The sequence below is a fragment of the Sebastes fasciatus genome, chromosome 23, assembly GCF_043250625.1.
Source record: "Sebastes fasciatus isolate fSebFas1 chromosome 23, fSebFas1.pri, whole genome shotgun sequence".
Lineage (NCBI taxonomy): Eukaryota > Metazoa > Chordata > Actinopteri > Perciformes > Sebastidae > Sebastes > Sebastes fasciatus.
The window spans coordinates 1326903-1342086 of record NC_133817.1 but is presented as its reverse complement, the minus strand read 5'-3'; the positions used below and the strand labels follow the sequence as shown (position 1 = coordinate 1342086).

The window sequence follows — 15184 nt, the reverse complement described above, 5'->3', positions numbered from 1 at the left end:
ACTGACCTCAGAGTCTCCAGTCTACAGTGTGGACTCTCCACAAGATCAGACAGCAGCTTCACTCCTGAATCCTTCAGGTCGTTGACTCTCAGATCCAGCTCTCTCAGATGGGAGGGGTTGGACTTCAGAGCTGAGGCCAGAGAAGCACAGCTGATCTCTGACAAACTGCAGAACCTCAATCTGAATAAAGAATAAATGATGAAGATAAAAATCACTTTATAATCCAATCAGATGTGTTCATCATCCAGATGTCACATCAATATTCATACAGCTGTTCATGTCAACACACATCAATAACATGCTGCTGATCTCTGTGTTCATCTATGTGTGTGTGCTGAAGGATCAATATCAATGATCAGACATTATTTGTGGAACACGTTGAAACAAACAGAAACCAGAGAAATATTTCTACTTCATGAAGTAAACTTGATCAATTTAGAACCAATATTAGTTCAGAGGATCTTCTGTATCCAGATGTGACCATTTACCAACAATGATAAACATTCATTTACTTTAACAACTAACAGTGGACATTTTCTACACTTTCTTTAAGAAACATAAGATATCTAACAGTAACAGAGAGTCAGTGAACTGACCCCAGAGTCTCCAGTCTACAATGTGGACTCTCCAGAAAACCACACAGCAACTTCACTCCTGAATCTTTCAGGTTGTTGTTTCTCAGATCCAGCTCTCTCAGATGGGAGGGGTTGGACTTCAGAGCTGAGGCCAGAGAAGCACAGCTGATCTCTGACAAACTGCAGCTCCTCAATCTGAATAAAGAATAAATGATGTAAGTTTAGAAGACAACGTTCCTGCTTGAAATCATTCAATGTTTAATAATGTGTTCAGAGCTGAAGAAGGTTTAGAACGTAGAAGTTTAGAAAATGTAAACTCCAAACACCTGAAGCCAACAGGATGCAGGTTAAAAACTGTCAAACACAAACAGTGAAACAGAGCTCTCATTAATATTAATGACAACGTGCTGCTACTTCAATAAAGACGTAGTGACTTCACCTCTTAAACTCTGACAGCTCCACCAGTGGATCCATCTATACAAACTCATGTTGAGCAGCCAAACATAAATAAAAACCACAGAAACTGATTCAAGATTCAACTCAACATCTCAAAGTTTCTAAAGATGTCAAATATGTCAGGATGGATTTTGGGGAAATGTGAACAAAACTCATCTACAATATATATTATAGGAATAGTTGAGTCATAAAATCAAAGCATCTTCAGTTTAAACTCTTCAGTCAGTAAAAGAATCATAAAGCTTCATAACATTTATAGAAAAAGTAAATAGTGAATATATTTGTTATTGTCTGATAGCTGAAACAGAGATTATTTATTTATTCTTCATATTTATGTTTCTTTTATAATTTATTTTAACATGATGAAGTCAGGTGTTGTGATATATGAAGGTTTTAAATGTGTAGCTCAACAATGCTCTGCCACAGTCAATGGACTAAACCACTGAAGAAGAAAATGGACTTTAGCATTAAGATACTCAGTGTTTTTCCTGGAGACATGAACACAACAACAACATCTTCTTCACATCAACTCTAACACATGATCACAACAAGCTTCTGGCTGATCTGATTGGCTGACTGTTCTCTCTCTCTCTCTCTGTGTGTCACCGTTCTCCTCTCACAGCTTAACGGAGGAAACACATCACAACAATACTGCTGAAACCAGCATGGACCGACTCTGACCCTCTACTGACCTCAGAGTCTTCAGTCTACAGTGTGGACTCTCCACAAGATCAGACAGCAGCTTCACATCTGAATCCTTCAGGTCGTTGTATTTCAGATCCAGCTCTCTCAGATGGGAGGGGTTGGACTTCAGAGCTGAGGCCAGAGAAGCACAGCTGATCTCTGACAAACTGCACCACCACAATCTGAATAAAGAATAAATGATGAAGATAAAAATCACTTTATAATCCAATCAGATGTGTTCAGGTTTTAAATGTGTAGCTCAACATCACTATGTCCTAATCAATGATCTTTTCCCTAAAATGAGTAGAGTGACTTTGTCATTTTGTCATTGTGGATCATCATAATGTCAGCCTTCTACAGACATCATCCAGATGTCACCACCACATTCATACAGCTGTTCATGTCAACACACATCAATAACATGCTGCTGATCTCAGTCAAGTCTGGAATTAGAGGATCAATATCAAATCAGACTTGTTGGACTTCATTACTTCATTTATTACATGGCCTTCTTCTCACTGTATCTGGGAGCTTAGCAGGTTTATGTCATTTACAGGAAAGGTCCACATTTGTTCAAGTGTGTCTATAAACAACAGCCACATGTCATATGTACATTAAAAGAGTTATTGGTGGCAGTAATCATTCCTCCTGTGAAGTGGTCCCTTCATAACACAACTACACTGTAAGAAATGACTTCATAAGTTCAACTGACACTAATATGAAGATTCAGCAGTCTGAGTCCAACAAATCAAGTGAGTGTTTACTAGGGCTGGGACGATTCAACTATCCCCTAATTCAATATGTATTGTGATTTTTAAGTATTGTGATTCGATATTACAATTTATTGTGATTTTTGTTAACTGTTTTTAACACTAGACCATGGGAAAAAGTTGACTCATACACTTCTAGGGACTTTTAATTTGGAAAATATCTAAATGAATGCAGTAAAATTGTTTGATTTCCAGCATGTATGTAGTCAGAGATGTCCTGAAGTCAAATATATCAGTCATTGTCAGGAAGTATTTATTAAATTTTTTCCAGCAAAGCCCAAAAATCAAAGGCTAAATACATTTAACATAAATGTCAGTATCTGGGTGCTCTACAGTTGTAGCATCAGCCCATTTGACCACGGAGATGAGAGCGACGGTCAGCTCCACCGCCACGTTACCGCCATACGATAACGTTTCCTGTCCGTGACAGAGTCAGCATGCAGCTTTAGCCGTGATGTCTAGCTCTGCTTTTCCTGTCAATGTGTGAAACCCAAAGTGTTTCCATCCTTTACTGGATGTGTAGTGTTTACCACGCTGGATTTAACATGTGAGGGTGCAGGTCGTATCCACGCTGACCCTCCAACGGTTTATACTTTCTGGTTTCGGCTCGCTGCGGTTTGTTTTGGTTGGAACAGATATGAAGTCACGTTACTCAGACTACAACAATAAAAGCGGTAACTTCCTTCTACCTCCACATAGACTCAAATGGAGCAAATATATCGATTCTGGCATTAAAAAAAACATTTCTATAAATCGAAATGAAAAAATTGCGACACAAAGGTGAATCGATTTTTTTTCCCGCCCCTAGTGTTTACCAAAGTTACAGACTGTTTAGTACCAAAATCCCTCTCTGAGTTTCTAATCCTCCTGCAGCTCAACAAGGAAACTGTCAAACACTACATACTGATTGGATACATACTAAGACTGGGCAATATATCCATATTATATCGATATCGTGATATGAGACGAGATATCATCTTAGATTTTGGATATTGTTTTATCATGATATGGCATCAGTGTCGTCTTTTCCTGGTTTTAAAGGCTACATTTCAATAAAGTGATGTAATTATCTGAACTTACCAGACTGTTCTAGCTGTTCTATTATTTGTCATTTACACTTCGTCATGAGATCCACATTACTGATGATTATTTATCAAAAACCTCATTGTCTAAATAATTTGTGAAAGCACCAATGGTCAATCCTACAATATCGTCGCAATATCGATATCGAAGAATTTGGTCAAAAATATTGTGATATTTGATTTAGTCCAAGTCACCCAGCCCTAATACGTCTAACTCAGACTGCTGAAGCCTCCGATTAGTTTAAGATCAACTTTACAGGTCATTTTACACAGAACAAGACGGTGGATTTAGTCCTCATCTCGTAACACTCAGGTTAAACGGGGATTGCTTCACAGACAGAAGGAATGATGACAGACATCAATAACTCTTTGAATGTACATATGAACATGTGAGTATTGTATTCAGATAGACTTGAGAAAAATATGAACCTGCAAAGATGTTTCTGATGCAGAATATTTATTTGGTTTTTGATGCAATCTAAATGTCTGTGGCTTCAAATAATTAGACAATGCTGACATGAAAACAGAGCACAGTTAGATCTGCTGTCAACAAGAACGTGGGAATAACTTAGAACCATAGAAACCTCTGATTAGATGGTGTCGTTCATAATCATCACTTATGTGCCTTTAAGTTGGTGCAATACGTGTTTGTTGAAGAGTGCTGCACCTTTAGACATGTTCAAATAGAGAGCTACAGGAATGAGTCCTAAAACCCAGAGATGAGTTAGAATTTTAGCACTTCCTGTTCCCTCGTCTGGAGGTCAATGGGTTTTTAGTTAGAAGCCTAAAATAAGGTTTGTTGTTAAAGGTCCAGTGTGGAGGATCTGGCGGTATCTAGCGGTGACGTAAGGAGATTGCAACCAACTGAAGCTTCTGCTGTGTGCGTAGAGAGTTTGTGTACAAACTACATAAACTACAGTCAGTGAACTGACCTCAGAGTCTCCAGTCTACAGTTTGGACTCTCCAGTCCAGCAGAAAGCAGCTTCACTCCTGAATCCTTCAGGTTGTTGTTGTCAGTCAGGTCCAGCTCTCTCAGATGGGAAGGGTTGGACTTCAGAGCTGAGGCCACAACTTCCCAGTGAGTAGCTGAGAGGTCACAGTGAAAAAGTCTGTGATGACACAAAAATTAAAAAATATGTTGTTATGAAAGAGGACAGTTTATATTTACTTCATGCATTTGATGACTAAACAGTTTGATATATACTTCTTTGATTAACATTTGCTCCTCACATCAGTGGTTCAGCTAATCTTATCTCACTGTTTGACATGAAACAATAATTCTCATCACTCTCTCTCAAACCTGCAGACTTTTAATCTTTGTTTTTCTTTAATCTTGCAGATGAAGAGAGAGAACATGTAGTTACATTGAGGCTTTCCTAATGTCCAGTCTGTCAGTGTGATCTGATCCCAGGTCTGTCTCCACAAAGTTAGCATGAGGCCTTCTTGATTAGAAAAGCATTTTTAAAACTCAGTGAATAAGTAATAATAATACAGTTGATAAAGATGACCTCTCTTTGCTGCTACCTGCTGCTGTCAGGTTCACGTCCATAAATGGGAAAATTCAGTGACTGCTGCCAAACGGTAGAGAAATGAAACAAATCATGTAATAATATTAGACCTGTACATAATCAAACATTCATATTATTAGATATTTTGATGACTGCATGGCGTTTTGTCATTAACACTCTTTTCTGAGCATCAAACGTATTCAGCTCACAAACACAATTAATGAACCAATAAGGTTGCATTATTTTCAACATAATGTCATCAGAAAGATGTTATCAGTGTTTCAGCATTAAAAACACAACATTGATCTTTGGTGTGTATAAGATCTCTTAAAAAGTCTGAATTCTACCATTCTGCTGTTATATATTCATCAGACCGCTGTTATTGGTGGAAGCTGTGTATTTCCATCTTTTCTGAATCTGTCCAAGCATCTCCTGAAAAACACATAATCCACCAAAGAGCTTGTGTTAAAGTATTATTTTACCGTGTGTCTCTGTAACGTGTTAAAGTATTATTTTACCGTGTGTCTCTGTAACGTGTTAAAGTATTATTTTACCGTGTGTCTCTGTAACGTGTTAAAGTATTATTTTACCGTGTGTCTCTGTAACGTGTTAAAGTGTTATTTTACCGTGTGTCTCTGTAACGTGTTAAAGTATTATTTTACCGTGTGTCTCTGTAACGTGTTAAAGTATTATTTTACCGTGTGTCTCTGTAACGTGTTAAAGTATTATTTTACCGTGTGTCTCTGTAACGTGTTAAAGTGTTATTTTACCGTGTGTCTCTGTAACATGTTAAAGTATTATTTTACCGTGTGTCTCTGTAACGTGTTAAAGTGTTATTTTACCGTGTGTCTCTGTAACGTGTTAAAGTGTTATTTTACCGTGTGTCTCTGTAACATGTTAAAGTGTTATTTTACCGTGTGTCTCTGTAACGTGTTAAAGTGTTATTTTACCGTGTGTCTCTGTAACATGTTAAAGTATTATTTTACCGTGTGTCTCTGTAACGTGTTAAAGTGTTATTTTACCGTGTGTCTCTGTAACGTGTTAAAGTGTTATTTTACCGTGTGTCTCTGTAACGTGTTAAAGTATTATTTTACCGTGTGTCTCTGTAACGTGTTAAAGTATTATTTTACCGTGTGTCTCTGTAACATGTTAAAGTATTATTTTACCGTGTGTCTCTGTAACGTGTTAAAGTATTATTTTACTTTCTACAGTTACTGTGGTGTCTTCCTGATTTTAGCAGCTTTTCTTTCATCAACTTCTCAGAACTTAATCTGAATTTATTATCGTTTTCTAGGTTTTTGTTTTGGATGGCAGGTGTGTTGCTCGGGACCCAACGAAGCACAATGTCGAGTGTGAAGTTGTTTGTACGAGCGGTTCTGGAGAAAGCTGCAAGCATTCGGCCCGTTCTGAACAGACATGCTCTGAACGGACACTGCACCGTCTGGATTAAATCAGAAGAAGCAGAAACGAGAAATCGACTAGCACCCCCACCTCGTCCTCCTCGCCGCCGGGAGGCTGCTTCGCCGGGAGTAGAGTGTGCGGCAGCTCCAGGAGACGTACCCCCATTAGCAGTTAGCTCAAATTCAGCCAGTGCAAACCCCAGCACCAGGACTCTGATCCCAGGACCGCCCCGACTCCCCGCCGGATCAGCAAACGTTCTGTTGCTGCCGTTACACCGGTTAGACCCAGCGCTCCACCAGACAGCTGATCTTTGTTTGTTTTTATTTGTTTTACCAGGTTCACATGTCGTCTCCATCACCCAGAAAGATAAATAAGAAAAAACTGTAAAATGTAACAATTATAATAAATCAATAGAATAAGTGTTCATTAACTTGACAGCTAGAAACACAACCTACTGAAACATTTTAACTCAACATTTGAAACAGCTCAAGAACATCTGTGACAAAATACAACTGACATATTTATGTAATAAACACGTGGAATACTTATAAGAATATTATATTTAAGAATAATTTATAGTGTGTATATTTTAAGAACTAAACTACTAATCTACACTGATCTATAAAGTTAATCACATCTGGACTTACACAGCTTTTCTGCAGTTCCTCACAACTGGAATCAGTCTCCGTTGTCCCTCTGGTGATGTGTTGTACTTGTTCAGGTCCAACTCATCCAGAACCTCCTCTGACATCTGCAGCATGTAGGCCAGAGCTGAGCACTGGAACACAGAGAGTCTCTTCTCTGATCTGTTCTCTGACTTCAGGAACTCTTGGATCTCCTGATGTACCGAGTGGTCGTTCATCTCCGTCAGACAGTGGAAGATGTTGATGCTTCTGTCAGGAGAGGTATTAACTCTGTTCATCTCCTTCAGGTTGTTGATGGCTCTCTGGATGATTCCTGGACTGTTGTCTGTCTGACCCAGCAGACCTCCTAAGAGCTTCTGGTTGGACTCCAGAGAGAGGCCATGAAGGAAGCGAACAAACAGGTCCAGGTGGCCATTTTTACTTTCAAGGGATTTCACCATGGCTCTCTTCAGGAAGTCATCCAGGGTAGGATGAACATATGTTTTTCCCAGGAAGTCCTTCAGTACCTCTGTGTTCCTGTTTGTGTAACAGTGGAACATGTAGACTGCAGCCAGAAACTCCTGAATGCTCAGGTGAACAAAGCAGTAGACGGTTTTCTGGAAGATCACACTCTCTCTTTTGAAGATCTCTGTACAAACTCCTGAGTACACCGAGGCCTCTGTGACATCCAGACCATACCGCTCCAGGTCTTCTTGGTAGAACATGATGTTTCCTTTCTCCAGATGTTCAAACGCCAGCCTCCCCAGCTTCAGAAGAACTTTCCTGTCAGCCTCCTGTGGACTCGTCTCATGTCCCTCACCGTACTTCTGCTCCTTCCTCTTTGTCTGAACCAACAGGAAGTGTGAGTACATGTCAGTCAGGGTCTTGGGCAGCTCTCCTCTCTGGTCTGTAGTCAACATGTGGTCCAGAACTGTAGCAGTGATCCAGCAGAAGACTGGGATTAGACACATGATGTCGAGGCTCCTGGATATCTTGATGTGTGAGATGATTCTGCTGGACAGCTCTTCATCACTGACTCTCCTCCTGAAGTACTCCTCCTTCTGGGCGTCAGTGAAGCCTCGTACTTCTGTTACCCTGTCAACACATGCAGGAGGGATCTGATTGGCTGCTGCAGGTCGGGTAGTTATCCAGACGAGAGCTGAGGGAAGCAGATTCCCCTGGATGAGGTTTGTCAACAGCACGTTGACTGATGACTTCTGGTTGACATCAGACACAACCTCATTGTTCTTGAAATCCAGTGAAAATCTGCTTTCATCCAGGCCGTCAAAGATGAACAGAACTTTACAGACAGCGAGCTTCTCTGCTGTGACCTTCTGTAATGTTGGATGGAAAACACGGAGCAGCATGAGAAGACTGTACTGCTCATCTCTGATCAAGTTCAGCTCCCTGAACGAAAGCAGAACCACCAGACTGACATCTTGGTTCTCCAAGCCCTCTGCCCAGTCCAGAGTGAACTTCTGCACTGAGAAGGTTTTTCCAACGCCAGCGACGCCGTTCGTCAGAACGACTCTGATGTGTCCCTGTTGGTCAGGTAAGGCTTTAAAGATGTCCTGGCACTTGATTGGAGCGTCATGGAGGGTCTCCTTCTTGGAAGCTGTCTCAAGCTGCCTCACCTCATGTTGGGTATTAACCTCTTCACTCTGTCCCTCTGTGATGTAGAGCTCAGTGTAGATCCTGTTGAGGAGGGTTCCACTTCCTTTTTCATCACTTCCTTCAGTCACACATTCACATCTCCTCCTCAGACTGATCTTATGTTCATCTACAACCTCCTGCAGACCTCTATCTGCTGAAAGAGAGAAACAAAGTTTAAGACAAAACAAAGAAACTCATTATTTCTAATGCCAATATGAAAATAATCAATATAAGAACATATAAAGAAGTAAAGGTTATAAAGTCATCATCCCTTCTTGAAGTCAAAACTAACGTCAACGTGATTTCTATATTTATTTGTAATAGTGTTTCAACGTGTCGCTCTGCAGGACCACACGTGTGTTTGTAAGTCAGAGAAGAAGACTGTAGCAGGAAAGATAATGTTGTTCAAAGTCTGTGGCTCCTGTTCAGTTCAGTTCAGGTCAATTTATGTTTATATAGCGTCAAATCATAACAGAAGTTATCTTAAGATGCTTTTCATATAGAGCAGGTTTAGACCGTACTCTATAGTTTAGAGACTCAACAAGAGATCCCCCATGAGCATGTATTGTTATACGACAATGACAAGAAGATAACTCCCCTTTCATCAGTGTGTCTGTCTGTCTGGGATAGAACAGTGATGTTGTTGCTTTACAGAGATTAATAGTTCTCCATCTTCATCTATGCAGATGGAGAACAAACATCATTCTGATTGGTTGATGCAAAGACGGAGTGCTATCATAAAAACAAAACATACAAATATAACATTATTTCTTCTGGGTTCAGATTTTCTCTCAAAGGAGAACTAAGTACAAGTGATGCAGAGCAGATATGTATGATGGAGAAGATCTGAAACAGTTGTCACAACAATAGTCAGGATATTAAAACAACAAGTTTCCAGACATGAAGACATCAGCAGACACATCTACAGTCTTACTTTGGACAGTGCTGGTCTGACTGGCTGTCTGAGGTCCAGGTCTTGTTCTGGTCTGACTGGTCTGCAGTCGAGGTCTTTTTCTGGATTTTGACAGCAGCTCCTCCACAGAAGCATGAGTCTTCTTCTCTCTGTGGAGACATTACTTTATTATTAAAATCATTTGTTGATTGTTGGTGAAGAATATCCAGACTTGTCCGACACTGAAGCTCAGATGGTCTCAGAGAAGAGTTAAAGTGTTGGTAGTGAATTCAGCATTCAGTCTGTGATGAAAATGTTCCTTTATTTCAACTCTCCTGCTTTAATAAACAAGAATTAGCTGCTTTTCCTGTCTGACTGTCTTATTAAACATTTAGTGATCTGGCTGAAGTTTCTTTATTAAAGAGGAACAACGGACATTTATAAAACATTGATATTATTTTGGAGGCGAATTAACTATATAAACTATATAACTATATAAAAGAACTGCAACTTGCTCATGAACTGAGGTTAGAAGTGGTCTAAATATTGAGGTAGACCAGCAGTCTGAGACACACAGCATGTAACTCTGGTGTTCCTTGGTGTTCATTTTTAATGTCAACATGTTTTCTGCCACTTTCTACTGTCAACTATCAAATGAAGACATGAATTCAAATATTCTAAAAACAGAAGTGGTACAAATCTACATTTGACCATTTCATGTCAGCAGATAGTTTTATACCAGAGATGTTTGTTCTTGACCTTCAGAAACAAGATGTGGTGCAGAGAATCTAAACTCAAAGGTCCACTTACAAATAGTCCAAAGCTTTCAACTGAAAGCTCTGGATCATTAGTAAGTGGACCTTTGAGCAGATGTTTCCTCCACCAAATTTTACACATGTAGTGAAAGAACAAACTCAAACCATCAACACATATGATCAAGGTGAGCAAATACTTTATACAGGTGATTTTTCACCACATGTTGCACAGTTCTGATGTGCACTGATTCAAGATGACACCCACTAGGTCCTAACAGCTGATTCTAGGAGGAGTCAAACCAACTACAGATTTAGAGGACCAATGTGAGAAACTGAATGACTCATTTGAAGCTCATTCTTATAGATTTTGAATAGTCACAGATCTTTAGATCATTTCACAGTTTTGAATGAAACATTACATTAAATGAAAACATGATTTAAATTGATGATAAATTGTGAAATGGAGGTTCTCAGGTGTTTTGTTACAGAAATACAATCAGTAGTTTGTGGCTATAAAACCCAGACTAAGATCCATCTGAGGTTGAAACAGTATCTGCACTAATAGTCCTGCATCAGGAATATAAATCTGTTAGCAGAACATTTAGTCTTCATCCTCAATGCATCATCATCCATCAGGTCAGCTTACAGTAGAAACAGTCTCTTACTTTGACTCTGAGGGTCCAGGTTCATTACTGAAGTTCAGAATAGCATCTATGGACCGATCACTCTTCATAGACAGACAGCTGGGTACTGGAGACTCTGCTCTCGGTCTGGACTGAACTCTGCAAACACCAAGATGATTTTATTCACATCACATGAATCCTTGATAAACTCTCTGATGACAAAGACATTTCAGTAGCTCTAAACACACAAACTACTGCTACTGTCAATAATGTGCTTTAAAGTTTGGAGCTTCACTCCACCACGGAGTGGGGGGGCTTTAATTCTCTTTGTGTCGAGAAAAGTTTGTTAAACTTCAGTTAACAAATACATTTTAGTAGAAATTTTAAAATAGAAACACAAAATCAACAGAAAATTGGAAGAGGAAAGAGAAAATGAGTCCTATAAATGAGTTAATAGCAGCTCTCTTACTTTGACTCTGAGGGTCCAGGTTCATTACTGAAGTCCAGAGAAAGACCTTTAGACCGATCACTCTTCATAGACAGACGACCGGAGACTAGAGACTCTGCTCTGTCCTCGTCTTCCTCCATCTTCTGATCTGAAGTCAGTCTGAGAGGTCAAACAGAAACACTGACTGTGAGCATTTAACGGAAACAAGTTAGTACAAGAGAACAGCAAGTAACACACACCCTCTCTCTCTACCACATGCACACGCACGCACGCACGCACACACACACGCACACGCACACACGCACACACACACTATACAGTATAATAAAGCAGCCAGCGCTCCACCTGGTCACTTCTCTTTACCTCTCTGCTTGTTTTCTTGGCTTACAGCAGCTTTAATGAGGATTATTCAGCCAGTCATGACTTTGTGTTCACAGAAGAATCAAACTGTTGAGTTCATTCTAACATTTCTCTCCTCTACAGTCCACAGGGAGGAAACTGACTCAGACACTTTGAGAGTGAAGTAATACAATGTTGGATTAACACTCACCCTGCTTCAGTCGTCAGTCTTCTGCTCCGTTATCTCTAAATGGAGTCTGGAGCTGAACTAAACACTTTCACTTTCATGTTCCCTCCCTCTGTTCTCATGAGCCTGCGTCACACCGTCAGTGCAGCTCCTCCTCTCTCCATTTACTGGAAATCAGCTGAGTTCATCTGTGTGTGTGTGTGTGTGTGTGTGTGTGTGTGTTCACAGCTATTTAACATGATGTGTTCATAAGAATCTCTCTTGGCTTGAACAGGCTTAATTAACCCTCTGAGACCCACAGTAGACCCGTTTTAGTCTTCTTTAGGGGGTCCAGGGGGTCTTTAGGGGTCCAGGGGGTCTTTAGGGGTCCAGGGGGTCTTTAGGGGGTCCAGGAGGTCTTTAGGGGGAGATAGCAGGTCAGCAGTAGATGTCACATAGAAGTGGTGGACATCATCTGAAAGCTGAAGTACGCATGTTAATCAGTTCTGTTTGTTTATTTTACATCAAACATTATATTAAATATGAACTCCTCCTCCTCCTCCTGGCCCTCGCTCCTTTAACTCCTCCTCCTCCTCCTCCTACTCCACCCGGCCCTCGCTCCTTTAACTCCTCCTCCTCCTCCTCCTACTCCTCCTGGCCCTCGCTCCTTTAACTCCTCCTCCTCCTCCTCCTACTCCACCCGGCCCTCGCTCCTTTAACTCCTCCTCCTCCTCCTCCTCCTCCTACTCCACCCGGCCCTCGCTCCTTTAACTCCTCCTCCTCCTCCCGGCCCTCGCTCCTTTAACTCCTCCTCCTCCTCCTCCTACTCCACCCGGCCCTCGCTCCTTTAACTCCTCCTCCTCCTCCTCCTACTCCACCCGGCCCTCGCTCCTTTAACTCCTCCTCCTTTAACTCCTCCTCCTCCTCCACCCGGCCTTCGATCCTTTAACTCCTCCTCCTCCTCCCGGCCCTCGCTCCTTTAACTCCTCCTCCTTTAACTCCTCCTCCTCCTCCCGGCCCTCGCTCCTTTAACTCCTCCTCCTTTAACTCCTCCTCCTCCTCCACCCGGCCTTCGATCCTTTAACTCCTCCTCCTTTAACTCCTCCTCCTCCTCCACCCGGCCTTCGATCCTTTAACTCCTCCTCCTTTAACTCCTCCTCCTCCTCCACCCGGCCTTCGATCCTTTAACTCCTCCTCCTCCTCCCAGCCCTCGCTCCTTTAACTCCTACTCCTTTAACTCCTCCTCCTCCTCCACCCGGCCTTCGATCCTTTAACTCCTCCTCCTTTAACTCCTCCTCCTTTAACTCCTCCTCCTCCTCCCGGCCCTCGCTCCTTTAACTCCTCCTCCTTTAACTCCTCCTCCTCCTCCACCCGGCCTTCGATCCTTTAACTCCTCCTCCTTTAACTCCTCCTCCTTTAACTCCTCTTCCTCCCGACCCTCGCTCCTTTAACTCCTCCTCCTCCCGGCCCTCGCTCCTTTAACTCCTCCTCCTTTAACTCCTCCTCCTTTAACTCCTCCTCCTTTAACTCCTCTTCCTCCCGACCCTCGCTCCTTTAACTCCTCCTCCTTTAACTCCTCCTCCTTTAACTCTTCCTCCTCCCAGCCCTCGCTCCTTTAACTCCTCCTCCTTTAACTCTTCCTGGCCCTCGCTCCTTTAACTCCTCCTCCTTTAACTCCTCCTCCTTTAACTCTTCCTCCTCCCAGCCCTCGCTCCTTTAACTCCTCCTCCTTTAACTCTTCCTCTTCCCGACCCTCGCTCCTTTAACTCCTCCTCCTCCCGGCCCTCGCTCCTTTAACTCCTCCTCCTTTAACTCCTCCTCCTTTAACTCTTCCTCCTCCCAGCCCTCGCTCCTTTAACTCCTCCTCCTTTAACTCTTCCTCTTCCCGGCCCTCGCTCCTTTAACTCCTCCTCCTTTAACTCCTCCTCCTTTAACTCCTCCTCCTCCCGGCCCTCGCTCCTTTAACTCCTCCTCCTCCTCCACCCGGACTTCGATCCTTTAACTCCTCCTCCTTTAACTCCTCCTCCTTTAACTCCTCTTCCTCCCGACCCTCGCTCCTTTAACTCCTCCTCCTTTAACTCCTCCTCCTCCCAGCCCTCGCTCCTTTAACTCCTCCTCCTTTAACTCCTCCTCCTCCTGGCCCTCGCTCCTTTAACTCCTCCTCCTTTAACTCCTCCTCCTTTAACTCCTCCTCTTCCCGGCTCTCGCTCCTTTAACTCCTCCTCCTTTAACTCCTCCTCCTTTAACTCCTCCTCCCGGCCCTCGATGCTTTAACTCCTCCTCCTCCCGGCCCTCGATGCTTTAACTCCTCCACCCGGCCCTCGCTCCTTTAACTCCTCCTCCTTTAACTCCTCCTACTCCTCCTCCCGGCCCTCGCTCCTTTAACTCCTCCTCCTTTTACTCCTCCCGGCCCTCGCTCCTTTAACTCCTCCTCCTCCCGGCCCTCCCTCCTTTAACTCCTCCTCCTTTAACTCCTCCTACTCCTCCTCCCGGCCCTCGCTCCTTTAACTCCTCCTCCTTTTACTCCTCCCGGCCCTCGCTCCTTTAACTCCTCCTCCTCCCGGCCCTCCCTCCTTTAACTCCTCCTCCTCCTCCCGGCCCTCGCTCCTTTAACTCCTCCTTCTAACAAGACATTTCTGATTCTTACAAACAGTCCCTTTAATGTTTGTTTTGTCGTTGACATATGACCAGCAAATAGTGTATGGATCAATAATCTAGTAATATCCACAGGCCTAACAAATGTGATGACACAAACTGTTGAGGCAGGAATAAACTTTAGTTGCCCTTTCCAGCAGAGCGACACCAGGGGCATTATGGGAAATGTAGTTTTTCTGACGAAGTGCCATTTGGCTCTCTAAAACACCCCCCCAAACTGTTTTAAATATGTTATTTCTTCCAGGATATGAACTAAGAAGTAATTTGCCAGTATTAGAGTAATAAATACCACTTTAAATATCCGGTATAGCACTGGTAAAATACTAATAGTATTAGGACTGTAGTTTTTTCCTCACTTGTGCCTGCAGCAGATACTAAAAGAAATAAACAATAAAAGATATAATGTTTTCACAGCAGAAATTAATTTGTGAGTGTCACTACTGTGATTCTGTGAAATGGGGGAAGAAGAGCTAATCCAGTTTCTGGCTAAATGACAGCAAAGGAATCAGAGCTGGTGAACAAGATGAGTCACATCTGGAGGGAAGAAGAAAAAA

General features: G+C 42.2%; 1 protein-coding gene and 1 long non-coding RNA gene across 2 annotated transcripts in view; one reads left to right on the top strand and one right to left on the bottom strand.

Annotated features, from left to right (window-relative positions):
• Positions 1 to 7543, top strand: part of LOC141761945 (uncharacterized) — a 52744-nt gene extending 45201 nt beyond the window's left edge. The window contains exon 3 of the long non-coding RNA XR_012592670.1: positions 7408 to 7543. This is a non-coding gene — a long non-coding RNA (uncharacterized LOC141761945). The remainder of the gene's footprint in view (positions 1 to 7407) is intronic.
• LOC141761918 (protein NLRC3-like) lies at positions 7 to 12541 on the bottom strand. The gene is made up of 9 exons (XM_074625604.1): positions 12021 to 12541; positions 11492 to 11629; positions 11065 to 11181; positions 9687 to 9814; positions 5882 to 8906; positions 4500 to 5782; positions 1724 to 1897; positions 597 to 770; positions 7 to 180 (listed from the first exon to the last, which is right to left on the bottom strand). The coding sequence occupies exons 2-5, from the start codon at positions 11608 to 11610 to the stop codon at positions 7120 to 7122; spliced, it is 2151 nt and encodes a 716-aa protein (XP_074481705.1). The 5' UTR covers positions 11611 to 11629; positions 12021 to 12541; the 3' UTR covers positions 7 to 180; positions 597 to 770; positions 1724 to 1897; positions 4500 to 5782; positions 5882 to 7119.
• Between the last annotated feature and the right edge of the window lie 2643 nt (positions 12542 to 15184).